Here is a 21,712-nt window from a genome sequence, read left to right on the forward strand (position 1 = left end):
TGCTCAGCAAAGATTGATGGCGGCCCGGCTCCATCACGACAACAACCCAAGCAGAGGCGGGGGCTCCTGTGCTCACAAAACACTTTCCCTAGAGACCAACAACTGCCCTCAGCACAGGCGAAAAAGCCTGAAGGAAATCATCTGGAGCAAAGCATTGGCCAAGCCTACGTGCCGGATGCCAGGGAGGGTCCATTAAAGCAAACCCTTCCTCAGCGTGGGTGACAATTGGAGTCGAACCAGCTGTGTGTCGCTGGACCTCATTCATGCACAGCCTGAGGGGGCCCACACTCTAGGGGTTCTGTCACCAGCTGGGCACCCACGCTGGCTCCACTGCACCTGGAGAACATGGGCTGCCGTCCCTTACTGCTTTCTTTGCCGGGAAGTGCTGGGTCCACAACAGGAGGGGCCGAGGGGCTGTGGGTGATTGGGAGGCTTATCAAGCACGGGCGACTTCGGGGAGTGAGCTGTGGCTGCCCAGAGAGCTGCCATGTAGGCTTCGGGACCTGGCTCAGGAGCTGAAGACCCCTTCAGGAAGCCCCTGGCTCTCCCGATCTGCCCCTCCCGACCTGCCCCTCCCCGCCTCCTCGGGTTGAGTCGAGGGTCCTCCTCTAGGCTCTCACAGCTGGGCTTGCGACTGGACCCTTGCGCCTACTACCTCGTGGCCCCATGTGCTCACCGGTCTTCAGCGGATGGAGACCTTCAAGGATGGGGGACAGGCCTATCCCCATCTATCTTGAGGCCTAGCTCTGGGAACTAAACCTGCTCTTTGCACCTGAACTTGAATGCTTTATTGAGAGGAGATCTCAATGACCTTTCATATGTCCCTCGGGAGGAAGAGCAATGAAAACCCTTCTTTGTGATATAGCCACTTGAAGAAGATGGTGGGGACATGTGACATTTAACAAGCTACATTTAACCTATTACATGCCAGGCTGGGGGCCAACGACTCTGACCTCCCGGTATCACAGACTCAGAGGACAAAGGACGGGGATGGGACCTGACAGACGGGGCCACTAACCGGAGGACCTACAGCTGGATCTGGGCTGGTTTGGCCCATAGAGCAGTTAAAAATTTCAAAACCAGCTGATAATATCTTAAAACTGAGAGCTTTCACATCACAATGTGCCTTTTTGGCCTCTCTTGAAGATTTAGGCCATCTGGCAGGACGGGGCCAAGGCAGAGTGATGGCTGCCCTAGGCAGGGCCCGGCTTGCCAGGGACCACAGTTACTCTCTATTGAAAGGCGGGACCAGGTGGTGGGCACCAGATTGCCTGGTAGTCATGTGACTACCAGCAAGTTCTTCTGCTTTTCTGGGCCTCAGCTTCCCCATCTGTAGGATGGAGCTGATTACCACAGTATCAATCTCATAGGACTGCTGTACGGAATAAACGAGCTCATACGTGTAAAGTGCTTTCAATGCTGACTGGCACATAATACACACTCAAGAAATGCAAGCCGCCATCATTGTCTTGTACCCAATCTACTGCCTGGATGGAAGTACCTGCTGAGGCTGGCTGCTCAGGGCTAGCGTGGCTGGAGACTCCCTGCTCCCCTAAGTCCTGGTGCAGCAGTTCCCTGTTCCTGGAAGAGGCTGGCAGCAGGCACAGGAGAACCCCATCCACTCCAGAGTGGAGCCTAGCATTACTCTTGCTGACTTAGGTCAAGATTCCCCTCAAGATGGGATTGACATATACACACGACTATATATAAAACAGATAACCAGCAAGGACCTTCTGTATAGCACAGGGAACTCTACTCAGTATTTTGCAATAACCTATAAGGGAAAAGAATCTGAAAAGGAATATATATATATATATATATATGTGTATATATGTATATACATAACATATATATGCATACATATACATAACTGAATCACTGTGCTGTACACCAGAAACTAACATGATATTGTAAATCGACTATATTTCAATAAAAAATAAATTAAAAAAAAAAAAAGATTCCCCTCGATCTGGGCTCAGGCCCCAGCAGGCAATTCTCGCAATTTTATTCAACCCAACACATACCACATGGGGGCCTTTCAGGATCCTGGCCTGTGTGAGACACAAAAGATGACAGCAAGTCTCCTCTCCTTAAGGAGTTCACAAAAGTATGAATAATTAGGTGTCACAGACTCAAATGCTTGCAGCACCACAGACGTGAGCGGCACAGGGATGCTGGTGAGCTGGGGAACGCACACCTGCAAGTCCAGAGGCTGCAGGGGTCACTGGGCTCCAGCCGGTGGATGCCACAGAGGGAATATAGCCAGCTCATCAAAAGCCAACTTTCCAATGTTGTCAAATGTTTCACAAGCTGTACAACATCGTGAGTGCCAAACGGAATACGCCTGCAGGATAGATTTGGCTGGGGGCACCCGTTTGGGATACCAAAGGCTCAGGAAACTGAGGGATACCCTAGGGAAGTACATGACTTGGTGACTGGAAGGGGTGGCTGAGACCACCAGAAGGGGCCTGGGGCAGGCTAAGGGTGTGCAGGAGGCTGGTGGGTGAAGCAGAACCTTGATGTTTCCAAAGGCAGGGTTTGTAATGAGACCGACTAGGTATTCCAGGTGCTGGGAAGGGCAGGAGCAAAGGCACAGAAGAGAGGAATTTCCTAGGGACCAGAGGGGATGAAAGTTGCATAAGGATGGAAGAGCCAGAGAGCCAGTTTTGGGGTCTGAGAATGGACAAGGTCACCAGTGCACATGCACACAGGGCCTGGGCAAGCATGGCAAATGGGAGAGGTGGTGTGGTGTCAGGACAACTGTGCCACTGTGTCGGGGACACAAGTAGGAGTGGTGGGGACTGTGGTGCCATGACTCAGCTCCGCCAAAGCTTCCAGGAGTGGATGTGACCTCGTGTCACCAGATCGTCTAGTTTCTCAATAAAAGTCAAAAATCCCTATTTTGCATGGAATCCCTTCCAATTTTTAAATGTTGGCAATTAATTAAAGAACTTTGAAAACACGCTGTAAGCCAGCTGCAATCTGTGAGCTGCCTTTGGTCAGTTGGGGCATAGCCTCTTCCCAGGATGCCCCGGCAGCACGAGCTGGCCAGGGACTGTGGCCTCTCCCCTGAGGCATTCTGCAGTGGCGAGGCCCTTGGCTCATCTCCCGCCACTGTCCCAGCCCCACTGAACTGTGGTTTGCCATTATCCCCCTGGGCCCTCCTGCCTGGGTGAGAGCTCGCAGAGGCAGACAGCGTGTCTGATTCCTGGCCCCAGCAAAACGCCTGAGTGTGGGGCGATCGATAACGGCTCTGCTGATGAGACGCAGGGACTGAGCAGATGAGTGAGCGGAGCGGGGAGGTGGTGGGGGCAGCGGGCAGCAGGGGAAGGGGGAGCTGGACTTGGAAGGAGACAGGTTTGGGCAGTGGAAATGGTAGGACTTAGGGATGACTGGCAGTGAGGGGCAAAGCGGGGAGCGGAGGATTCATAGGTGGGAGTCGGGCGCTGCTGCAGACAGTAAGAGGAAGCGGAGCCGGGACTGGGGCCGAGGGGCCTGGGGGTGGGGATACCAAGTTGGGGTGTCGGTGCAAGGCCGGGCGGATATGCTGAAGAAAAGTATCTCATGGCTAGGAGCGAAGCTTGGTTCAGAAATTAAGCCTTGGGGAAGGTTTAGTGAATAAATTCAACAGCATGTGATTTCTGCATTCTTAGAGGAAAAGAAAAAGGACCTAGTTTGGCTATCGTTTTCTACTTTCCCTGGTGATGTTCCCTTCTTTTGGAGACAGCACCTCAATTTTTCATCAGGAATCCACCCTTCCCTCGACCTGACTTCATGTGGATAATGTGGGCCTCACCCCAGGTTGCAACCCAGGCCTGGCCAGTGGGGCCTCAGTCGGGGACTTTCTTGAGGAGAGTCTCTTTCTGCAAGGAGTGCTGAAATCAAGAGCGATGTCATCAGGGACCACCACCTGGAACCTGAGGATGATGCCAACACAGAGGAAAGCAGAGATATGTGATGGAGGGAGGCAGCTTCCTGATGGCATCCTGTGAACTCCTGGATCCTGCCATGCCTGAAACCAGCAAACTCTTACTCTCCTGTAACATGGGCCAAAGAACACTTTTTTGTCCTTAAGCCGGATTTAATTGGGTTTTCTTGTCCTTTGTTACCAAGAGAATCCTGGCTGATACATTAGCGCTGGGAAATTTAATCAAAAGATTCAGCTACTAAATCAGTCCTGGCCAAGGCAGGCAGGAGATGGGGAGCCCTACCGCCTAGGGGGTCTGGGATTTATCTTGCTGTCCTAGGCTGGCCCCTGCACATGGGTGAGCAGTTCTCCCTACTTAGACATCTATCTGGTCCCAGATGCAGCCTGTCCCCTGGTCTGTACAGAACAGGATATTGGCCTCAGCTTCTACCCTGGTTTTGCATCTGTGTTCTCATCCCTGGTGGGGGTACAGTATGGATCTGAATTCCAGCCTTCTGGTTGGAGCCTGAATACCTCGTTGAGTCCCCTCTCTCAAGGCAGAATTCTCTCCTCACCTCTCCTTCCCCTGCTGGCTGGGGGTCTGCTTCAAACCTGAGTCTCCTGGGACTCTCAAGATGATCACACCTGTATCTTCCCCAGCGTGGACTCTGCACATAGATTTCAGATCCTGCAGCCCACCTATAAGAGAGCACCCTCTGGTGACAGGCAATGGCCTAGACCAAGCCTGAGGTCAACACCTAAGGAAGGCTCTTGTGCGCCTGGGTTAGTGCCTTTCCCACCAGCTGCCCTGTTAAGATGCCATCATGATCTCCAGGCCCAAGGGTGCACAGACCCCACCATATGGCAGAGCCATCAGGCTACACTGACTCAGCTGCCCAAATGAAGGTCACATCTTTGACTTCAAAGCCATTGCCATGTTTGGCCTCAGTTTGTATCCTGATCCAAACAAATCAACTATTAAAAAAAATAGGGCTTCCCTGGTGGCGCAGTGGTTGAGAGTCCGCCTGCCGATGCAGGGGACAGGGGTTCGTGCCCCGGTCCGGGAAGATCCCACATGCCGCAGAGCGGCTGGGCCCGTGAGCCGTGGCCGCTGAGCCTGCGCGTCCGGAGCCTGTGCTCCGCAACGGGAGAGGCCACAACAGTGAGAGGCCCGCGTACCGCAAAATAAAATAAAATAAAATAAAAATAATTTGGGGGCAATCAAGGATATTTGAATATGGACTGGGTATTACAGCATAATAATTAATTATTGTCAGGTATGATAGTGGCATTGGGATTATATAAAAACAAACTCCTTATCTGTTAGAGATGCACACAAAAAATTTATGAGTGAAATGATATGATAGCTACAATTTATTTTTAAATGTTAGGGGAAGAGATGGAACAAAAATGGCAGAATGTAGATAATTAATGAAGCTGGTGAAAGGTACGTAGGTCGTTATTGAACTAATCTCTTCACTTGCATTCATTTGAAAGTCCACCCCTGCCCGCCCCCCTGCCAAAAAAAGAGGCCTTTCTGAAAATACAAATATTGCCCTGGGATGAATTGAATCTACCCATGGTGCACTCCAGAGGCACTGTGACCCTCATCCAAGCCACCAAGCTAGACTATGCTAAGAGCCTCCTCTTGGGGCTCCCTCTTCCCTCTGATCCCTTCTCCAAACAGCAGCCTGAGTGATCTTTTAAATTCCTCAATCAGATTGTATCACCCTTTGCCCAAAACCCTTCAATAATGATACTAAGAGCTGACCTTTGTATAGTGCTAACAAAGGCCAGGAATCATTCTGAGCACTTCATACGTATTAACCGAACAATAATCACCCCATTTTCCAGATGAGGAAACCGAGGCATAGAGGCATAGAGTAACACGCCCAAGGTCACATGGCTAGGAAGAGGAGGAGCCAGGGTTTGCCTCAGCTGGGCTGGCTCTGACCATCCCCTTATTCTGTCTGCAAACCAGTAAGGCCCACACGACCTGGTTCCCACCTACCCCTGGGACCTCCCCTTACCCTCTCCTCTGTTCACCAGCTCAGTCTCTGCCTAAACTGGTTGTTCCTGCCTTCCCTCTTGCTGTGCCCCGTGCTGGGAATTCTCTTCCCACTGATGTTAGCATGGCTGCTCCTTCTCCACATCCAGGTCGGGGAAGGCCTTTGATCACCTGTCCAGAGCAGCCCTACCTCTTTCTCCTCCTGCCTCTCTCCCGTTGCCTGATTTTATCGCCTTCAGAACACTTAGCATTACTTGAAATGACACTATTCACTTGTGCCCTTTTTTTTTTTTGTCCCTTCCTCATGAGAAGTGACAGGGCTGCATGAACAGGACCTTGTCTATTTGTTCAACGTGGTTCCCTGAGCACCAGGACCCTTATGGTCCGATATGTAGTCACCAGCCACATGTGGACAATTATATTAATAATAAAATGAAATAAATTGTAAAATGCGGTCTCTCAGTTACAGGAGCCACAATTCAAGTTCTCAGTGGCCACCTGGGGCTAGTGGCTACTGCCCTAGACAGGGCAGATAGAGCATGTTAATATCATCAGAAGTTCTATTGGGCAGTCCTGGCCTGGATCACCATGACAAGTCACAGAGATATACCACTGGAGTTTGGGACTGACATGTACACACTGCTATTTTAAAAATGGATAACCCACAGGGACCTGCTGTATAGCACAGGGAACTCTGCTCAGTATTACATAACAACCTAAATGGAAAAAGAATTTGAAAAAGAATAGTTATATGTAAATGTATAACTGAATCACTTTGCTGTATACCTGAAACTATCACAACGTTGTTAATCAACTATACTCCAATATAAAATAAAAAGTTTAAAAAAAAAAAGAAAAGAAATACACCCCTGGGGAAATCTAACATTAATTAATTAATAATTAATTCAAAAACTACTTAGCACCATTTCCATGCATAAAATATATCACTGGATCCTGCCTCACTTGCTGTTGTGACCAGGCTGGAGGTGGCATCTGCATGGTGATGCTGCAGGTGAAAATGGTGATGGAACGGTGCCACGTAGATGATGAATGTGCTTATTATAAACGAAAACAGATGGACCGTGGCGAGCAGCTGTAAGCCCACTTTTTGGATGGGTTATTACATCCTAGAGGAGGGAGACCATTGATTCCTTTCTCCTAGCAGATGTCGCTCTGCAGGGGAAGCAATGTCGAGAAAAACCGCAGGGAAACCCACAGCCCCCACGTTCCCTTCCCACCTCAGGCCCTTACTCCTCACGATCTGGGCCAGTCATTTAATCTGGGGAAACATCACAAAATGTGACAAACATATTATCGCGTCCTCCTCCTGAGCCCAAGACAGGCATCACTGATCAATCACACACCCTTTCCTGGATGAACCAGAAGGAAAGCTCTAAATCCTTCTCAAGACAGCACTCCAGGCAGCCATTTCCAAGCAGAGTTGGCAAAAGAGGCGCAGCTATCTGTCCCATAGGATCTTTTTATCCTAAGCCCCAGCTTCTTTATCTACAACATGGGGCCTGACAACATCCACCTTGTAGGACAGTTGGGAGGTTAATTGAGATGATTCATTTGTTCAGTTATTTGTTCAGGCATCAAATGTTTACGGAGCACTCAGTGGGGGCTTCATGCCTGCCTGATGCATGCAGCATTGGGTAAACGGCAGCTGTGATGAGTACCCACATCTGCGGGCCGCCCTGTGTGCCTGCGTGGACGGATGCTAGCCTCCGTGTCCTTACCCTGCCCGGAAGTCCTCTCCTCCGGGCCGGTTCACGCTTACCGCATCGCCTAACGTGGCAGCAGATTTTCCAATAAGAGACTCCTTTTCTTCTAGCACCTTCTTTTCTTATGCTCTAAACAAGCCTTGGTTGGATCAGTGCCTCACATTGAACTTTGCTTCCTTGAATTCCCAGACACAAAACACTGTCTTAACAAGCCGTGTCTACTGGGCTGAGCTATATTTCCAATAAACTCTCATTTTATCTCCTCTAAAACACACAGTAATAGCATTCTCTGGAAGAATATTAAATGAAACCAACCTGCAGCTGCATTTGTTTGTGCTTTCTGTCCCCGGAAAATTCTGTCAACAGATAGATGTGCGTTACATAAGTGGTGGCCCTGCCGGGGACTGCGGTCCTCCACACACTCCTCTGTGTAGAAACACCTCAAGTCTCTAAGCCCCGCAGCCGGCTGCTCCCCAAAGCGCCCGCAACAGCAATGACGCCCTGATGTCCTGCTCCTTTTCTATTCTCAGTACACAGGGAAGGCCGAGTGCAGGTTAAAGAAGAAAGGCAGGCCTCAGCCAAAAGGGACGAAGCTTATCTTCTTTGTAATATAGCACATAAAATCTGCCTTTCTTGGCCTGAGCGATATAGTTGATGACAGGGCCGAGCTACAGGGCATGGGCTTGGGCAGCCAGCGCTGTTTCATTAACCATTCCAGAAGATGCTGGTGACCGCCTGCCAGGAAGTGCCGGGCGAACTGGAGAAGGAGAGGACCCAGCCCTAGATGCTGGGAACGCGCTGCAGCTACATGGGGCCGGGGCTGCATCCGGGGCCTAGAGGACAGCCCCTGCGCACACCCCGGGCAGGGGAGGCTGACACGCCCACAGGAACTTTCTCATTTGTTCCAATAGTTTGGACTTTTTCTCAAATTTAAACTTTAGGCATTTGTTTGAAAAAAAAAATCAAAACACAGAAATCAGAGAATGCTTTTTGTTACTTCTCTGGGGCAGCATCGTGTGTGAACAGAGCCGGCTGGGACCGCATCTGCCATGTTAGCCTCCAGATCCCCAGAGCCCAGCAGATGGTTATTTGGAAGCTGGAGAGACGGCTGGGTGAGTGGGTGGGCGGAGAACCAGCCAGGAGAGGTACAGGAGGGGAGGACGGCCAGGTGGGAGGAGGCATGGAGTCTCCTGGTTGAGCCCCAGCTGGCCTCTAACCTGCGGTATGACCTTGGGCAAGCATCCTAACCCCTCCTACTCTCAGTCTCTCATCTGGATCTCAAGAAGGATGAGACAATTGCTTATGGGCTCTTGGGGGAATGAACTCATTCATTCATTCGACAACCATGTATTTCTACTTGGAACAGAGCAGTGGTGGAGATGACTCAGGCCCTGCTCCCAAGAGGCCCACAGTGTGATGGGGGGGCAAGTGCCCATCCTGGTACAGGGGTGATAGAACCAGTTCATGAGGTCCAGAAGTGCACAAGGGTCAGGGGGTCAGGCGAGCATCCTGGAGAAAGGGAAGTCTGGGTTTCCCAGGAATACGAGGCAGAGGCAAACATTTTGAGATGAGCGAGATGGGAGGGGCCAGGGACTAAAGATGCGCCTACCAGGGAGGGCGGTGGAGAGCCACGAGCAGCTGGCACTCTGGAGGGTGGCGTGGTCAAGGGGCGGGTGCCGAGAGAGAAGCAGCCTTGACGCACAGGGATTAGGGGCCCTCTGTCCTGGATTCTCTGGATCAAGGGGAGCCTTTGAGGGCTTGAAACAGTAGAGTCGTGATAAGACCTCCCAGTGGCTACTGGAGACAGACCGGAGGCTTGGGCCTGGGGTCAGGGAGAGCAATTAGGAGGCTGTACTCTTCCACACCTCCACGCCTTTGCCCGCGAAGCTCCCTCCACCTGGAGAGGCTTTCTCTTTTCTGTCCAGCTCAGTGCTTCTCTTTTCACTAGAGCTCAGGTATGTGCTCTTTCAAGTACCTTCCCTGACCTCTCCCAGCCTGAGGCAGGCTCCCTCCTCCAGGCTCCAGCGGCAGCAGACTGGGAAAGGCTAGCTCTAGCCCAAAGATGAGTTTGGTTTGAACTGTATGGTGGCTTCAAAAGAAGTGAAATTAGCTACTGACATCTGCAAACAGAATAGCTCATCTCAAAATCCAGATTCCCAGCTCTCAGGGAACGTTCAGAAGATCTAGCAGTACTGGCTGGCATTGCTCCGTATCAATCATTAGTTAAAGCTGAAAAACGCCCTGCCCTTTACCTGGGCCATGTGCCTGCCAGTCTGCCACGTTCCCCACCAGGCCCTAGCGTCTCTCTAACAACATTGAGGCCGAGGATTGGTTCCCATTTATCATCTCGCTTGTACGATTGCTTCCCTTATAGCAGATTAGAAAGGAAAGTAGAACAAGTTTTGTTCCCTTTTCTGTCATAAGAGGGGAAACCAAGACAGGCTGAGGGAGTCCTGCCCCTCCTTGTTCACTGCGTTCCCTGCTGAGTCCCTGGGGCTTCTGTTTGAAACCCTTGGCTCTCTGGGTTCAGCTTTATCAAGGCCTTCATCACACTGCCTCATACTTCCACATTTACTTGTCTGCCAGCTTTTAGACAAGGAGCACCTCCAAGGCATGGACTGTGTCTTTACATCAGTGTCCTCACAATTGATCATGAAGCCTGACGGTACCTAGGATGTGCTCAATAATCAAGGTTGACTGGAGGAATAAATGCATATGAATATGTGAAAAACAACCCGGAGAAGAAAGCAAGGATGAGGGCCCGGGTAGTGGTATGAGGGTAGGAAGGAGGGGAGGGGTTCTGAAACCAGAGGGGCTGAAGAGCACAGAGGTTAAGAGCCTGGCTGTTTAGAGTGGGGTGCACACACCAGGGGCACTGGTACATGTGGGAGCTGGTTAGACGTGCAGAATCTTGGGCCCCGCCCTAGACCCGCTGGATTAGAACCCGCTTTTTATCAAGATCCCAGGCAAGTTGTTGCGGATACGGTTTGAGAAGCGCTGGCTAAGCCAATGGGCCTGGAGTCTGACTGCAGGGATTCAAATTCTCACTCTGACGCTCACTGGCTGTGTGCCTTGGGCCACGTTACGTAACCTCTCTGTGTGTCTGTTTCCTTATCTGTTAAAACTGCGCCTCGGTTCATATTTCTCCAGTTCCCCCGAAAGGTGACCTGATTCTACTTCCCAAACCTTCAGCGGAGGCTCTGCTCCTGGAGGCTCTGACAACGCGAAGTGAAATCCCCCAGCAGGCGCTTGCTACACCCAGGAGGAAGGGCAACGGGGCCTCCTGGTCCCCATTTTGCAACTTCGGGAATCAGGCTATGGGAAAGCACTAAATGCTTCCATCAGCCAAATGCCCAGCCAGGAACCGGAGCCCGTTACTTACGCCGTCAGCCGTGCAGTAATTCCAAACTTTGATCTTGGTTAGACCAAAGTCACGCAGCTGTCTCGTGTTGCGGATAACAAAAAAGAGCTGGAGCGGCGGGTGGAAGGGGCACGTCCACAAGGAAGGGTCTTTCTTGCCCTGAAACGCCAGCAAGAGAAGGAAGTTGTTATTGTTAGCACAATTCTGCCTTACCCCAAAGTAAGCGGGCAGTGACTATGGAAACCAGGGGAGGATGAGGGTGGGAAGCCACCCACCTTCTCTACTTCATCCTGGGTGGGGTCTTAGATCTCACCCCATCTGGACTGCATTTTGGAGCAGGTTACTGACCCTCGTCCCCGGCACAAAGCTGTCACATGGGGCCCTGCCATCCAGAGCAAATTTAAAATGCAGCGGGCTTTATTTTAATCGACCTAATCGGCTTTGCTGGGGAGAGAGACTGGAGGAGAAGGACGGGAAAAGAGCCATGACTTGAGCTATTTGATTAACCTGGCAAACAGAGCCTTTGATTTTCTTTTGTAAAACCCTGTAGAATTTTAAAAATTTCAAAATAGAAAAGAAAGAAACCGGCTCAGGCGTTTGTTGGGACGGGGCCATGGCACTGAGCCTTAGGATTTATTCTGTTCCCTTTCAGGGTTTCCAAGCCTTGGGACCCCTGTGTGCAGTTTCCGCCTGCCAGCGAGGCTGCCAAGGCCATTCTCAAGGCCAAAGAGGCAGAGAAGCAGGGGAGCCTTGCTGTCATTTTCATTTGCACCAACAACATTTCATATAATGAGTGTTTGGGACGCAGATGGGAAAAAGTGAAATCGGGGGACTTTTCTCAGCCCTGGTCACCCCCTCTCATCTCTTTGGGTACCTCTTCTGCTCTATGTCTGGACAAAACGCACAGTTGTTCCCAAATATGTCCATGCTGGCTCGGCCTCTGTGCCTTTGCACAGTCTGGGCCTCTGAGTGCAGTACTCTCCTGCCCTTCTCCCCCTGGGAACTTCAGCTCAGATGTGCTGTCTCCCCCACTGTCACCCCTTCCCTTGACACAGTCACTCCCTTCTCCAGGTGCCCACGGCTCCTTGCAACACCTGAGGTTATGATGTTTTTTTTGTTTTTTTTTTACTAGGGAAGCCCTGAGGTTATAATTTACTCAGTGTCCCACAAGTACCTGTCTTCATGTCTATGTCACCCCCCCCACAAACACACGCATGCGCACGCACGCACGCACACATACACATACATGCACACTCAGCTGCAAGCTCTTCTAATTCATTCCAGAACCCTTAGTGTTCAGCACAGTTCCTTGGCACATGGTAAATGACAAAAAAGTCTTTGAATTGAATTTTTTGAACAATCGTTGAATGAAGAAATGAACAGATAAGTGAAATGTACCTCCTAATATCTGTCCTCTCATTGAAACTTTAAAGAAGAGACTAAACTGATCTGGCTGGCAGAGCTATTTTGTCTAGCTCATGAAGTGTTTTTTTTTTTTAAGGCAAATTCGTTGCCAAGACTTAAAGATGGAAGATATCCCCTCCCCCTCAGAGCTAGGTGTCTGGCTTGTCTACAGACTTAGGAGACACGGCAACACGGGGTCCCTGACAGCTGTTGGCTGGAGCTGAGTACACTGCTCTGGTGGCCAGGGTGGGTGCTCTCCGGTGCCCCAGTCCTCACCATTCCCTACTGTTCTACACCCACCTCACCTCCCTGGTTATGCTTCTGCCCGGCCCCTGCAGGCATGAGTTTAGGGTCCCTGCTTAGGGGCTGAACAGTCACAAGTCCCACCTGCCAATAAGCAACCTGTATCTCTGACACTGGCTGAAGTTGTTCCTTTTATCTAAAAGGAGCATCGCTCCGTATTTGAGAGCGTCTCCATGGGCTCCCATCCCCAGGACCGTGCCTGCCTCTGGGGTCTGTTGGCCCCCAGGAGACGTGAGGCTCAGGCTCCAGCTGCGCGGAGGACAGAGGTGGCTTGTCCCAGTGACAATGGTGCCTTTCAGGAGGGAGGAGGCTGCTTTGTTAAGGGGGAGAGATGAGTTCAAGGGGTTCTGACTTATTCTGGCAAGTTTCTCAAGCTCTACGAGAACTTTTAGTGCTCTGGGCAGCTGCGAGGGGTCAGAGATAGCACATCTCAAATCCAGCAGGGGAGTCTCATTCCTTCTCTTCACTGGAGCCTAAAATGGGTCGCTGAGGCTGCTTGACAAAGGCAGAGACTGAAGGCTGACCCTTAGACACAAGCGAGGGGACTGTAATCGATTTCCCATCACGTTTCCGTCAGCGGGAGGGATAACGGGAGGGCTAGGTGGGAGTCGTGGTGTTCAAAGCCGGAGAACATTAACCTGTGGGTAACTCTGGGCCTCATTAGCAACTGGGCCTTCTGTTGTTTCCTTTCCACAGACAGAGTCCCCGAGAGGAAGGCTGCCGGGAAGCTGCCGAGGGCTGACCCAAGGCACACTGGGCAAACCTCCAGGTGCCAGGCCAGCAGGAGAGCGTCTGCTGCACCTGCCCATTGCAGGTGGTAATCAAGATGGCAGAACAGGGCTTCCCTGGTGGCGCAGTGGTTGAGAGTCCGCCTGCCGATGCAGGGGACACGGGTTCGTGCCCCGGTCTGGGAAGATCCCACATGCCGCGGAGCGGCTGGGCCCGTGAGCCATGGCCGCTGAGCCTGTGCGTCCGGAGCCTGTGCTCCGCAACGGGAGAGGCCGCAACAGTGAGAGGCCCGTGTACCGCAAAAAAAAAAGAAAAAAAAATATGGCAGAACAAGAATCAGGACACCTGGGCACCGCCGTTATCTCACTGGGTTCTCTCCAAGCCCTGGAAGGTGAGTACTGCAGTAACACCCATGTCACTGAAGGAAGGCCAGAGTCCAGCAAAGGTGTGGTTTGCCCAAGTGATGGAGTGAGGATTTAAACCTAGGTTTTTAATTCATTCATTCATTCATTCATTCACTCATTCATTCATTCTGTGTTGGTTTGGATTCCCCCAGGAACAGACTCTGAGGCAAGGCAAGTGTAAGGAGTTGATTTAGACAGTGAAGGAAACACCAGTTGGAGGGTGGGGAAGTGAGAGGGGGAGAGGCATCCCATAAAGAATGTGTTACCAGGCTAGGCACACCTGTGAGCTCCACGTCACCAGGGAACCTGGGAACCAGTGTGGAACACACCTCAGGGTGACTCCACTTCCGGGACAAGGGAGCTGGGGTACCCACAGCCCGGTTCCCATCACTGTAGGTTCAGGGCTGCTCCTGGGGGCTCAGTTCCCCACCAGTCTGGGCCTGCTACAGGGGAGGCAAAGTGGGCCCTGGAGGCCAGAAAACAGATCCTCCATTGGAGAAATGTGTGTGCTGGCAGTGGGAAGAGGAGCCAGCAGGGACCAAAGTGGGAAGGGCAAGGGCCTGCGGGAGGCGCCAACGGCATCTGCTAACCACTTGCTCAACAAATACCGAGTGCGGGGGGATGCCTGGCCCAGCAGATACCAGCTCTGTGCCAGGAGGGGAGGCAAACAAGTAACATTGCCAAGAAAAAAAAAATCAAGTGGGGCTGGGGGTGGGGAAATAAATTCGATGAAGAAAATATGAGAGAATTATTAATGGCCAATGGAAGGACTGTTTTAGAACAGATGGTCAGAGAAGAAGGCCTCTCTCAGGAGGTAACTTTCTAACTCCTAACATAGGTGCTTTCTCCAGCTTTAACCTAACACAGATCCACACCCCCCCAGGGAGATGCTGGACTGCCCTCAGAAGTAGCCCCGATTTAATAAGTTATCACCTTAAAAAGGAACAAACTCTTGATACAACAATCTGGTTAGGTGTCAAGGGCATTATACTGAGTAAGGAAAAGTCAGTCCCAAAAAGGTTACATATAGTATGATTCCATGTATATAGCATTCTTGAAATGACAAAAAGTATAGAGAATAGGTTGGTGGCTGTCTGGGTTAGGGACAGGGGTGGGGAGGGGTGACTATAAAGGGTCGCATGAGGGAATTCCTTTGAGGTGATGGAGTTGTTCTGCATCTTGATGTGGTGGTGGTTCCACAAATCTACATGTGACAAAACTGAAAAGAACTTACACACACACACACGTGTATGAAGGTCTGCACATTATACCAATGTCACTTTCCTAGTTTTGATAATGTACTATGGTCACATAGGATGTTACCATTGGAGGAAGCTGGGCAAAGGCACATGGGACCTCTCTATACTTTTTAAAAAATTGAGATATAACTCACATACATGAAATTACCACTTTAAAGTGTACAAGTCAGTGGTTTTTTTTTTTTTTCTTTTTTTTTTTTTTTTTTGCTGTATGCGGGCCTCTCACTGTTGTGGCCTCTCCCGTTGCAGAGCACAGGCTCCGGATGCGCAGGCCCAGCGGCCACGGCTCACGGGCCCAGCCGCTCCGCGGCATATGGGATCCTCCCAGACCGGGGCACGAACCCGTATCCCCTGCATCGGCAGGCGGACTCTCAACCACTGCGCCACCAGGGAGGCCCAAGTCAGTGGTTTTTTAGTATAGTCACAAGGTGGTGCAACCATCACCACTATCTTTTCCTAGCATATTTTTATCACCCCCAAAAGAAACCCTTTAGCAGTCACTCCCCATTCCCCACATTCCCCCAGTCCCTGGCAACCTCTAGTCTACTTTCTGTCTCTATGGATTCACTCATTCTGGACATTTCATATAAATGCTATCATACAATATATGATCCCTATGTCTGACGTCCGTCATTCAGCATAATGCTTTCAAGTTTATCCATGTTGTAGCATGTATCAGTACTTAACTCCTTTTCTATTTTTTTTTGCGGTACGCGGGCCTCTCACTGTTGTGGCCTCTCCCGTTGCAGAGCACAGGCTCCGGACACGCAGGCTCAGCGGCCATGGCTCACGGGCCCAGCCGCTCCGCGGCATGTGGGATCTTCCCGGACCGGGGCACGAACCCATGTCCCCCGCATCGGCAGGCGGACTCTCAACGACTGCGCCACCAGGGAAGCCCGTCTTTATGGTTTTGATTAGCATTTCCCTAATGGCTAATGATGTTGAGCATCTTTTCATGTGCTTATTGGCCATTTGTATATCATCTCTGGAGAAATGTCTATTCAGAGTACTTTGGTCATATTTTCACTGGGTTGTTTGTCTTTTTGTTGTTGAGTCTGAGTCCTTTTCTTCATATATTCTGGATACAAGACCCTTATCAGATACATGATTTGCAAATATTTTCTCCTTTTTTGTAGGTTATCTTTTTACTTTCTTGATAATATTCTTTGAAGCAAAAATGTTTTAAAATTTTTGTTTGTTTAAAAATTTTGATGAGGTCTGATTTACCTATTTTTTTCTTTTGCTGTTTATGCTTTGGATGTTGTATCTAAAACTCCATTGAAAAATTCCAGGCTATGAAGATTTACACTATGTTTTCTTCTAAGAGTTTCATAGCCTTAACACTATAAAAGTTTCAAGGTATTTGACCCATTGAGTTAGTTTTTGTAAATGGTGTGTAGGAGTCCAATTTCATTCTTTTGCATGTGGAAATCCAGTTGTTCCAATACCATTTGTTGAAAAGACACTATTCTTTCCTCATCAAATGGTATTGGCATCCTTGTTAAAAATCAATTGACTATTGATGTATGAATCTATTTCTGGACTCTCAATTCCATTTCACTGATCTATATGTCTATCCTTATGCCAGAACCACACAGTCGTAATTACTGTGGCTTGGTAGTAAGTTTTGAAACTGGACTCACTCAAAGTGAGTGTCCTCCAACTTTGTCCTTTTCCAACATTGTTTTGGCTCTTCTGGGTTCTTTGAACTTCCATTATACACTTTAGAACCAGCTTGTCAATTTCCACAAAAAAGGTAGCAGGATTACATTGAATCTGTAGATAATTTGGGAGCACTGCCATATCAATGGCATTAAGTCTTCCAATCCATGAACACAGATATCTTTTCATCTTTCATCATTTAGGTCTTTTTAATTTCTGTCAACAATATTTTGTACTTTTCAGTGTACAAGTCTTTCACTTATTTGGTGAAGTCTATTCTTAAGTATTTTATTCTTAAATAGCATCAAACTATTATAAATGGAAATGTCTTAATTTCCTTTTCGGATGGTTCATTGTTAGTGTATAGGAATACTACTGATTTCTGTATATTGATCTTTTATTCTCTAAGCTTGCTGAACTCGATGTTAGCTTTACCAGTAACTTCTGTGAATTCTTTAAGATTTTCTGTATATAAGATCGTTTCACCTGCAAATATAGTTTATTTCTTCCTTTCCAACATCTTATTTCATTTTCTAGCTTAACTTCCTTGGGTAGAATCTCCAGTACAATGCTGAATAGAAGTGATGAAAGCAGGCGTCCTTGTCCCATTCCTGGCCTTAGAGGGAAAGCTTTCAGTCTTCCACCATTCAGTAGGATGTTAGCTGTGGGTTTTCATAGATGCCCTTTATCAGACTGAGGATGTTTCCTTCTATTCTTGGTTTGTTGATGTATTATCATGAAAGAATGTTGAATTTTATCAAATGCCTTTTCTGTGTCTATTAAGACATCATGTGGTTATTTCCTGCTTTATTCTATTAATATGTTGTATTCTGTTAATTTCCACATGTTGAACAACTTTGCATTCCTGGAATAAACTCCACTAGGTCTTGATATATAAATCTTTTTATAGACTGCTAGATTTGATTTGTTAATGTTTTGTTGAGGATTTTTACATCTATATTCATAAGGGATACTGGTCTGTAGTTTTCTTGTGATGGCTTTTTCTGGTTTTGGTATCAGGGTAATACTGGCCTCAGAGAATGAGTTGGGAAGTGTTCTCTCTTCTTCTATATTTTAGTTTGTGAGGCTCGGTGCTAATTCTTTAAATATTTGGTAAGATTCACCAGTGAAGCCATCTGGTCCCGGGCTTTTCTTTGTGGGAAGTTTTTTATTGATCACTAATTCAATCTCTTTTCTTGCTATAGGTCTATTCAGATTTTCTATTTCTTCTTGATTCAGTTTTGGTAATTTGTGTCTTTCTAGGAATTTGTCCATTTCATCTAGGATATCTAATTTGTTGGCATAAAATTGTTCATAATATTCCCTTGTAATCCTTTTTATTTCTATTAGTTTGGTAGTGATGGCCCCTTTTTCATTCCTGATTTTAGTAATTTGAATATTTCCCCCTTTTTTTTTCTTGCTCAGTCTAGCTAAAGGTTTATTCATTTTCTTGATTCTTCCAAAAAAACAACTTTTGGTTTGTTGATTTTTCTCTATTGTTCTTCTCTTTTCTGCACTGTTTTTTAAAAAAGATTTCCTGTGAGTCTATAATTATTTATTTTTAAAAGTTCAAAAATGTATTGCTCTATGTGATAGGGATATAGTGTGAATAGGACAGACAAGAACTTACAGGTTGGTGGGAGGAGACAGATCAGAAACAAGTGAACAAAATCACTTTTTTTTTTTTTTTTTTTTTTTTTGCGTTACGCGGGCCTCTCACTGTTGTGGCCTCTCCCATTGCGGAGCACAGGCTCCGGACGCGCAGGCTCAGCGGCCATGGCTCACGGGCCCAGCCGCTCTGTGGCATGTGGGATCTTCCCGGACTGGGGCACGAACCCGCGTCCCCTGCATCGGCAGGCGGACTCTCAACCACTGCGGCACCAGGGAAGCCCCACAAAATCACTTTTGATAGTGGGAAGTGGTCTGAAGAAAATGAAAAAAGCTGATGTGATAGAGACTGGCGTAGGGAGGGAACAGGACTCCTCCAGCTTATAGAGTCCAGGAAGGTCTTGCTGAGAAAGTGATACCTGGGCTGAAATCTGAGTGACGAGAAAGGAAGGAGCCACATGAACATCTGGAGGAGGGATGCTCTGGGCAGAGGGGGCAGCAAGTGCCGAACCCACAGTTGAGAAGGAGCTTGGCAGGTCAGAGGAGAAGGAGGGAGCCCTGGTATGTGAGGCAGGTGGAGAGGGAGCTGGTTCACAGACAGCCTCTGGGGCCACAGAGAGGCATCCAATTTTCCCCAGAAAGTCAAGGCAGGGGTTTTAAGCAGGGGAGGGCTGCAAGCTGACATTTGTTAAAGGTCCCTTGGATACAGAGTGGAAAATGGAGTGGATGGGGGCAAGAATGGAAGAAAGGAATGAGAGAGGAGACCACTTAATAGTTCCAGTGAGAGGGAGCAGCTGATCAGACTTGGGAAGGACCAGTGGAAATGGAGAGAAGGGGCCAGATCCAGGCTCCATGTTGGAGGTGGAATCAATAGGACTTCCTGATGTGTTGGAAGGGGAAGGGGCGTGGGGCAACCAAGGAAGACTCTTAAGTGGTGGGCTTGGCAGCTGAGTGGATGGGGATGCCATTTACTGAGCTGGAGGAGGAAGAGATGAGGGCGTGGGCCAGGGAATCAACACTCAAGTTTCAGGTCTCGGAAGTCTGAGATGTTGAGCAGAAGCTGACATTCAAGTCAGGAACTCGTAAGCAGGCAGGGCTGGGCATATAAATTTGGAGCCAACTTGAAGCCATGGGCCTGGGGGTGGCGATGAGAGAGATGGGGTGGGCAGGGCAGGAAGGAGGGTTTGCACTGAACACGGGGCACTCATACAGCCCCCCGCACGCCCCTCATTCACCTCCACTGAGGCAACTTCTCTTTCAAACCCAGACTCTGCTTTCAGGTATCTTTTCCTCAGCTTTCAGCCGAGCCCCACCACTCCACAGCAGTGTGGCCTGGACGAGTCACTCATCCTCCCTGAGACTTGGTTTTCTCGTTTATCAGATGGGGAAAGTCATCCCGAGGTTCATGTGAGGATTCAATGAGAGATGCCCGAGACCCCAGTGAAACTGAATGGTTCTGAGAGGCAGTGTGTTCTGGTGGCCCCAGGCGTGGTTCATAGGGCGACTATCAGAGAGATCCCAGGCCAGGGCAGCAGGGGGAATCCAGCCCACGCACAGCTGGGCCCGGAGATCTAGCAGCCCAGGGTGAGACAGCTGCCTCAGGGCCCCAAGTTTAAAAAAAAAACAAAAAAACCCCAAAAACGAAACCCACCAAAACCCCGGGCCAAAGTCCTCACTGCTATCACATGGCAATGCTCATCAGCCTCTGCTAAACGGAGAAAAGGGGAGAGCAATCATCAGACTTTGTCCCCATTAAATCCAGTGATGCTTCTTATCGTCCCTGGTATGCTCTGTTCTGTACAGTAGGCTTCCAAAATGCCACTGCTTTGTGCACGAGGGGGACGGGAGAGGTTTCGCAAGGGCTGGTCCAAGCCTCAGCAGCTTGCACGGGAGCCTACAGACTTGAAGCAGAGAGCAGAGCAGGGAATGCAAGGCCAGAGCGTCCAAGTGGCCATGACCTGTTTCTCTCAAGGTCCCATAGCTGCTGATCTGAGTGGGCTCAGAAACCACTCAGCCCAACCCTATGGACAGGCTGTGTTTTCTGGCTATCTCACATCTACCCTGCCTTTCTTTCAGTAACAACCACAAATTTCTTCAGGGAAAATTCCCTCCCTGCCCCACTGGGGCATCTTAGTGGAACTGGCACCAAGGTGCCTGGCCCTCCTAGCCAGGTTGGTCCATCAGCCTTCCTTTCCTGGACTGGATATCTCCAGCAGAATGACAAGATGACAAACCAACGAACCAACCAATCAACCAACAAACACTGCACCCTCCCCCCCCACCAAAAAAAAGAAGACCAAACTCTCGGTATTCATGCATCCCGGGATGCTACCCAGAACCCCAAGTTGCTCACAGGGCCTGTCCTCTTTTGGCCTGGGTGACAGTGAATACGCCAGCTACTCAAAAGCCTTGCAACAAATTTCTTTTCAAAAATTTGCTAAAGAGAGCCAGACTCAGTTTCTTTTGCTGGCAAAATAAGAATCATATGAATTATCCAGGCCCTCCACTCCCATTCTACAGGGGGCAGAAAAAAGTGACTCTCAGAGAAGGTGGGTAAGATGCCCAAGGCTAGAGAGTCAAGACCAGAACCTGGGTCTCTAGAGCTGGGGATTTCAAAGCCCTCCTTTCTTGCTTCTTTTTCTTTAAATGGCAATAATATTTACTTCATAGTGGTATTACTGCTACGACGACTAGTAACAACGGAAACAGTAACAGCTAATGTTTTGGAGCCCTTTTGAACAGTGAGGATCATATTTACATGTGATCCTTAAAACATCGTATCAAGGTAAGTATTATTATTACCCCCATTTTACAGACGAGGAAATCAAAGTAGATGTTAGGTGAGTTGCCCACGATCATGAAGCTGTAAGTGATTAAGCTTTGAACCCAGGCCTTTCTGCTTCTCCAGCCTGTACACTGTTTCGTTTAAATAAGACTATACACACAACACACTTAGCGTGGTGCTGGGCACAAAGCAAGAACTGAACATGTGGCAATTGTCTTCATTTTCAATACCTTTAAAAAATTAATAATTTGTTCTTTGGAATAGCAAATACATGTACGTCGCAGGAAATTTAAAAGGTGCAAAAAAGCATCCAAGGGAAAGTCTTCCTATTGCCCTGTCCCTTGCTCAGCCAGTTCCGTGGCCCAAAGGCAACCTCTATTCCCCATATCTCGGGCCCCTCCCAGAGGTCACGGTGACTGATGCTGAAGCACGGAGCACCATAAAGATGTCAGTGCTGGGTGGTCTGTCTAGTCTCCTGTGTCCAGCTTGCAAGCAGCAGGAAGAGAAAATGCCAGTACTCTTCTTTTTTTAACTTTCAGATATTTAAAAGAAAGTGAT

At 49.0% G+C, this 21,712-nt stretch overlaps 1 protein-coding gene across 1 annotated transcript in view; it reads right to left on the reverse strand.

Annotated features, from left to right (window-relative positions):
* KATNIP (katanin interacting protein) overlaps window positions 1-21,712 on the reverse strand; it is a 198,147-nt gene that overhangs the window by 50,191 nt on the left and 126,244 nt on the right. Inside the window, exon 14 of the mRNA XM_082600399.1 lies at window positions 11,022-11,159. Coding sequence (XP_082456525.1) covers window positions 11,022-11,159 — 138 coding nt within the window. The remainder of the gene's footprint in view (window positions 1-11,021; window positions 11,160-21,712) is intronic.

The sequence above is a fragment of the Mesoplodon mirus genome, assembly GCF_964341445.2.
Source record: "Mesoplodon mirus genome assembly, chromosome: 15".
NCBI lineage: Eukaryota > Metazoa > Chordata > Mammalia > Artiodactyla > Ziphiidae > Mesoplodon > Mesoplodon mirus.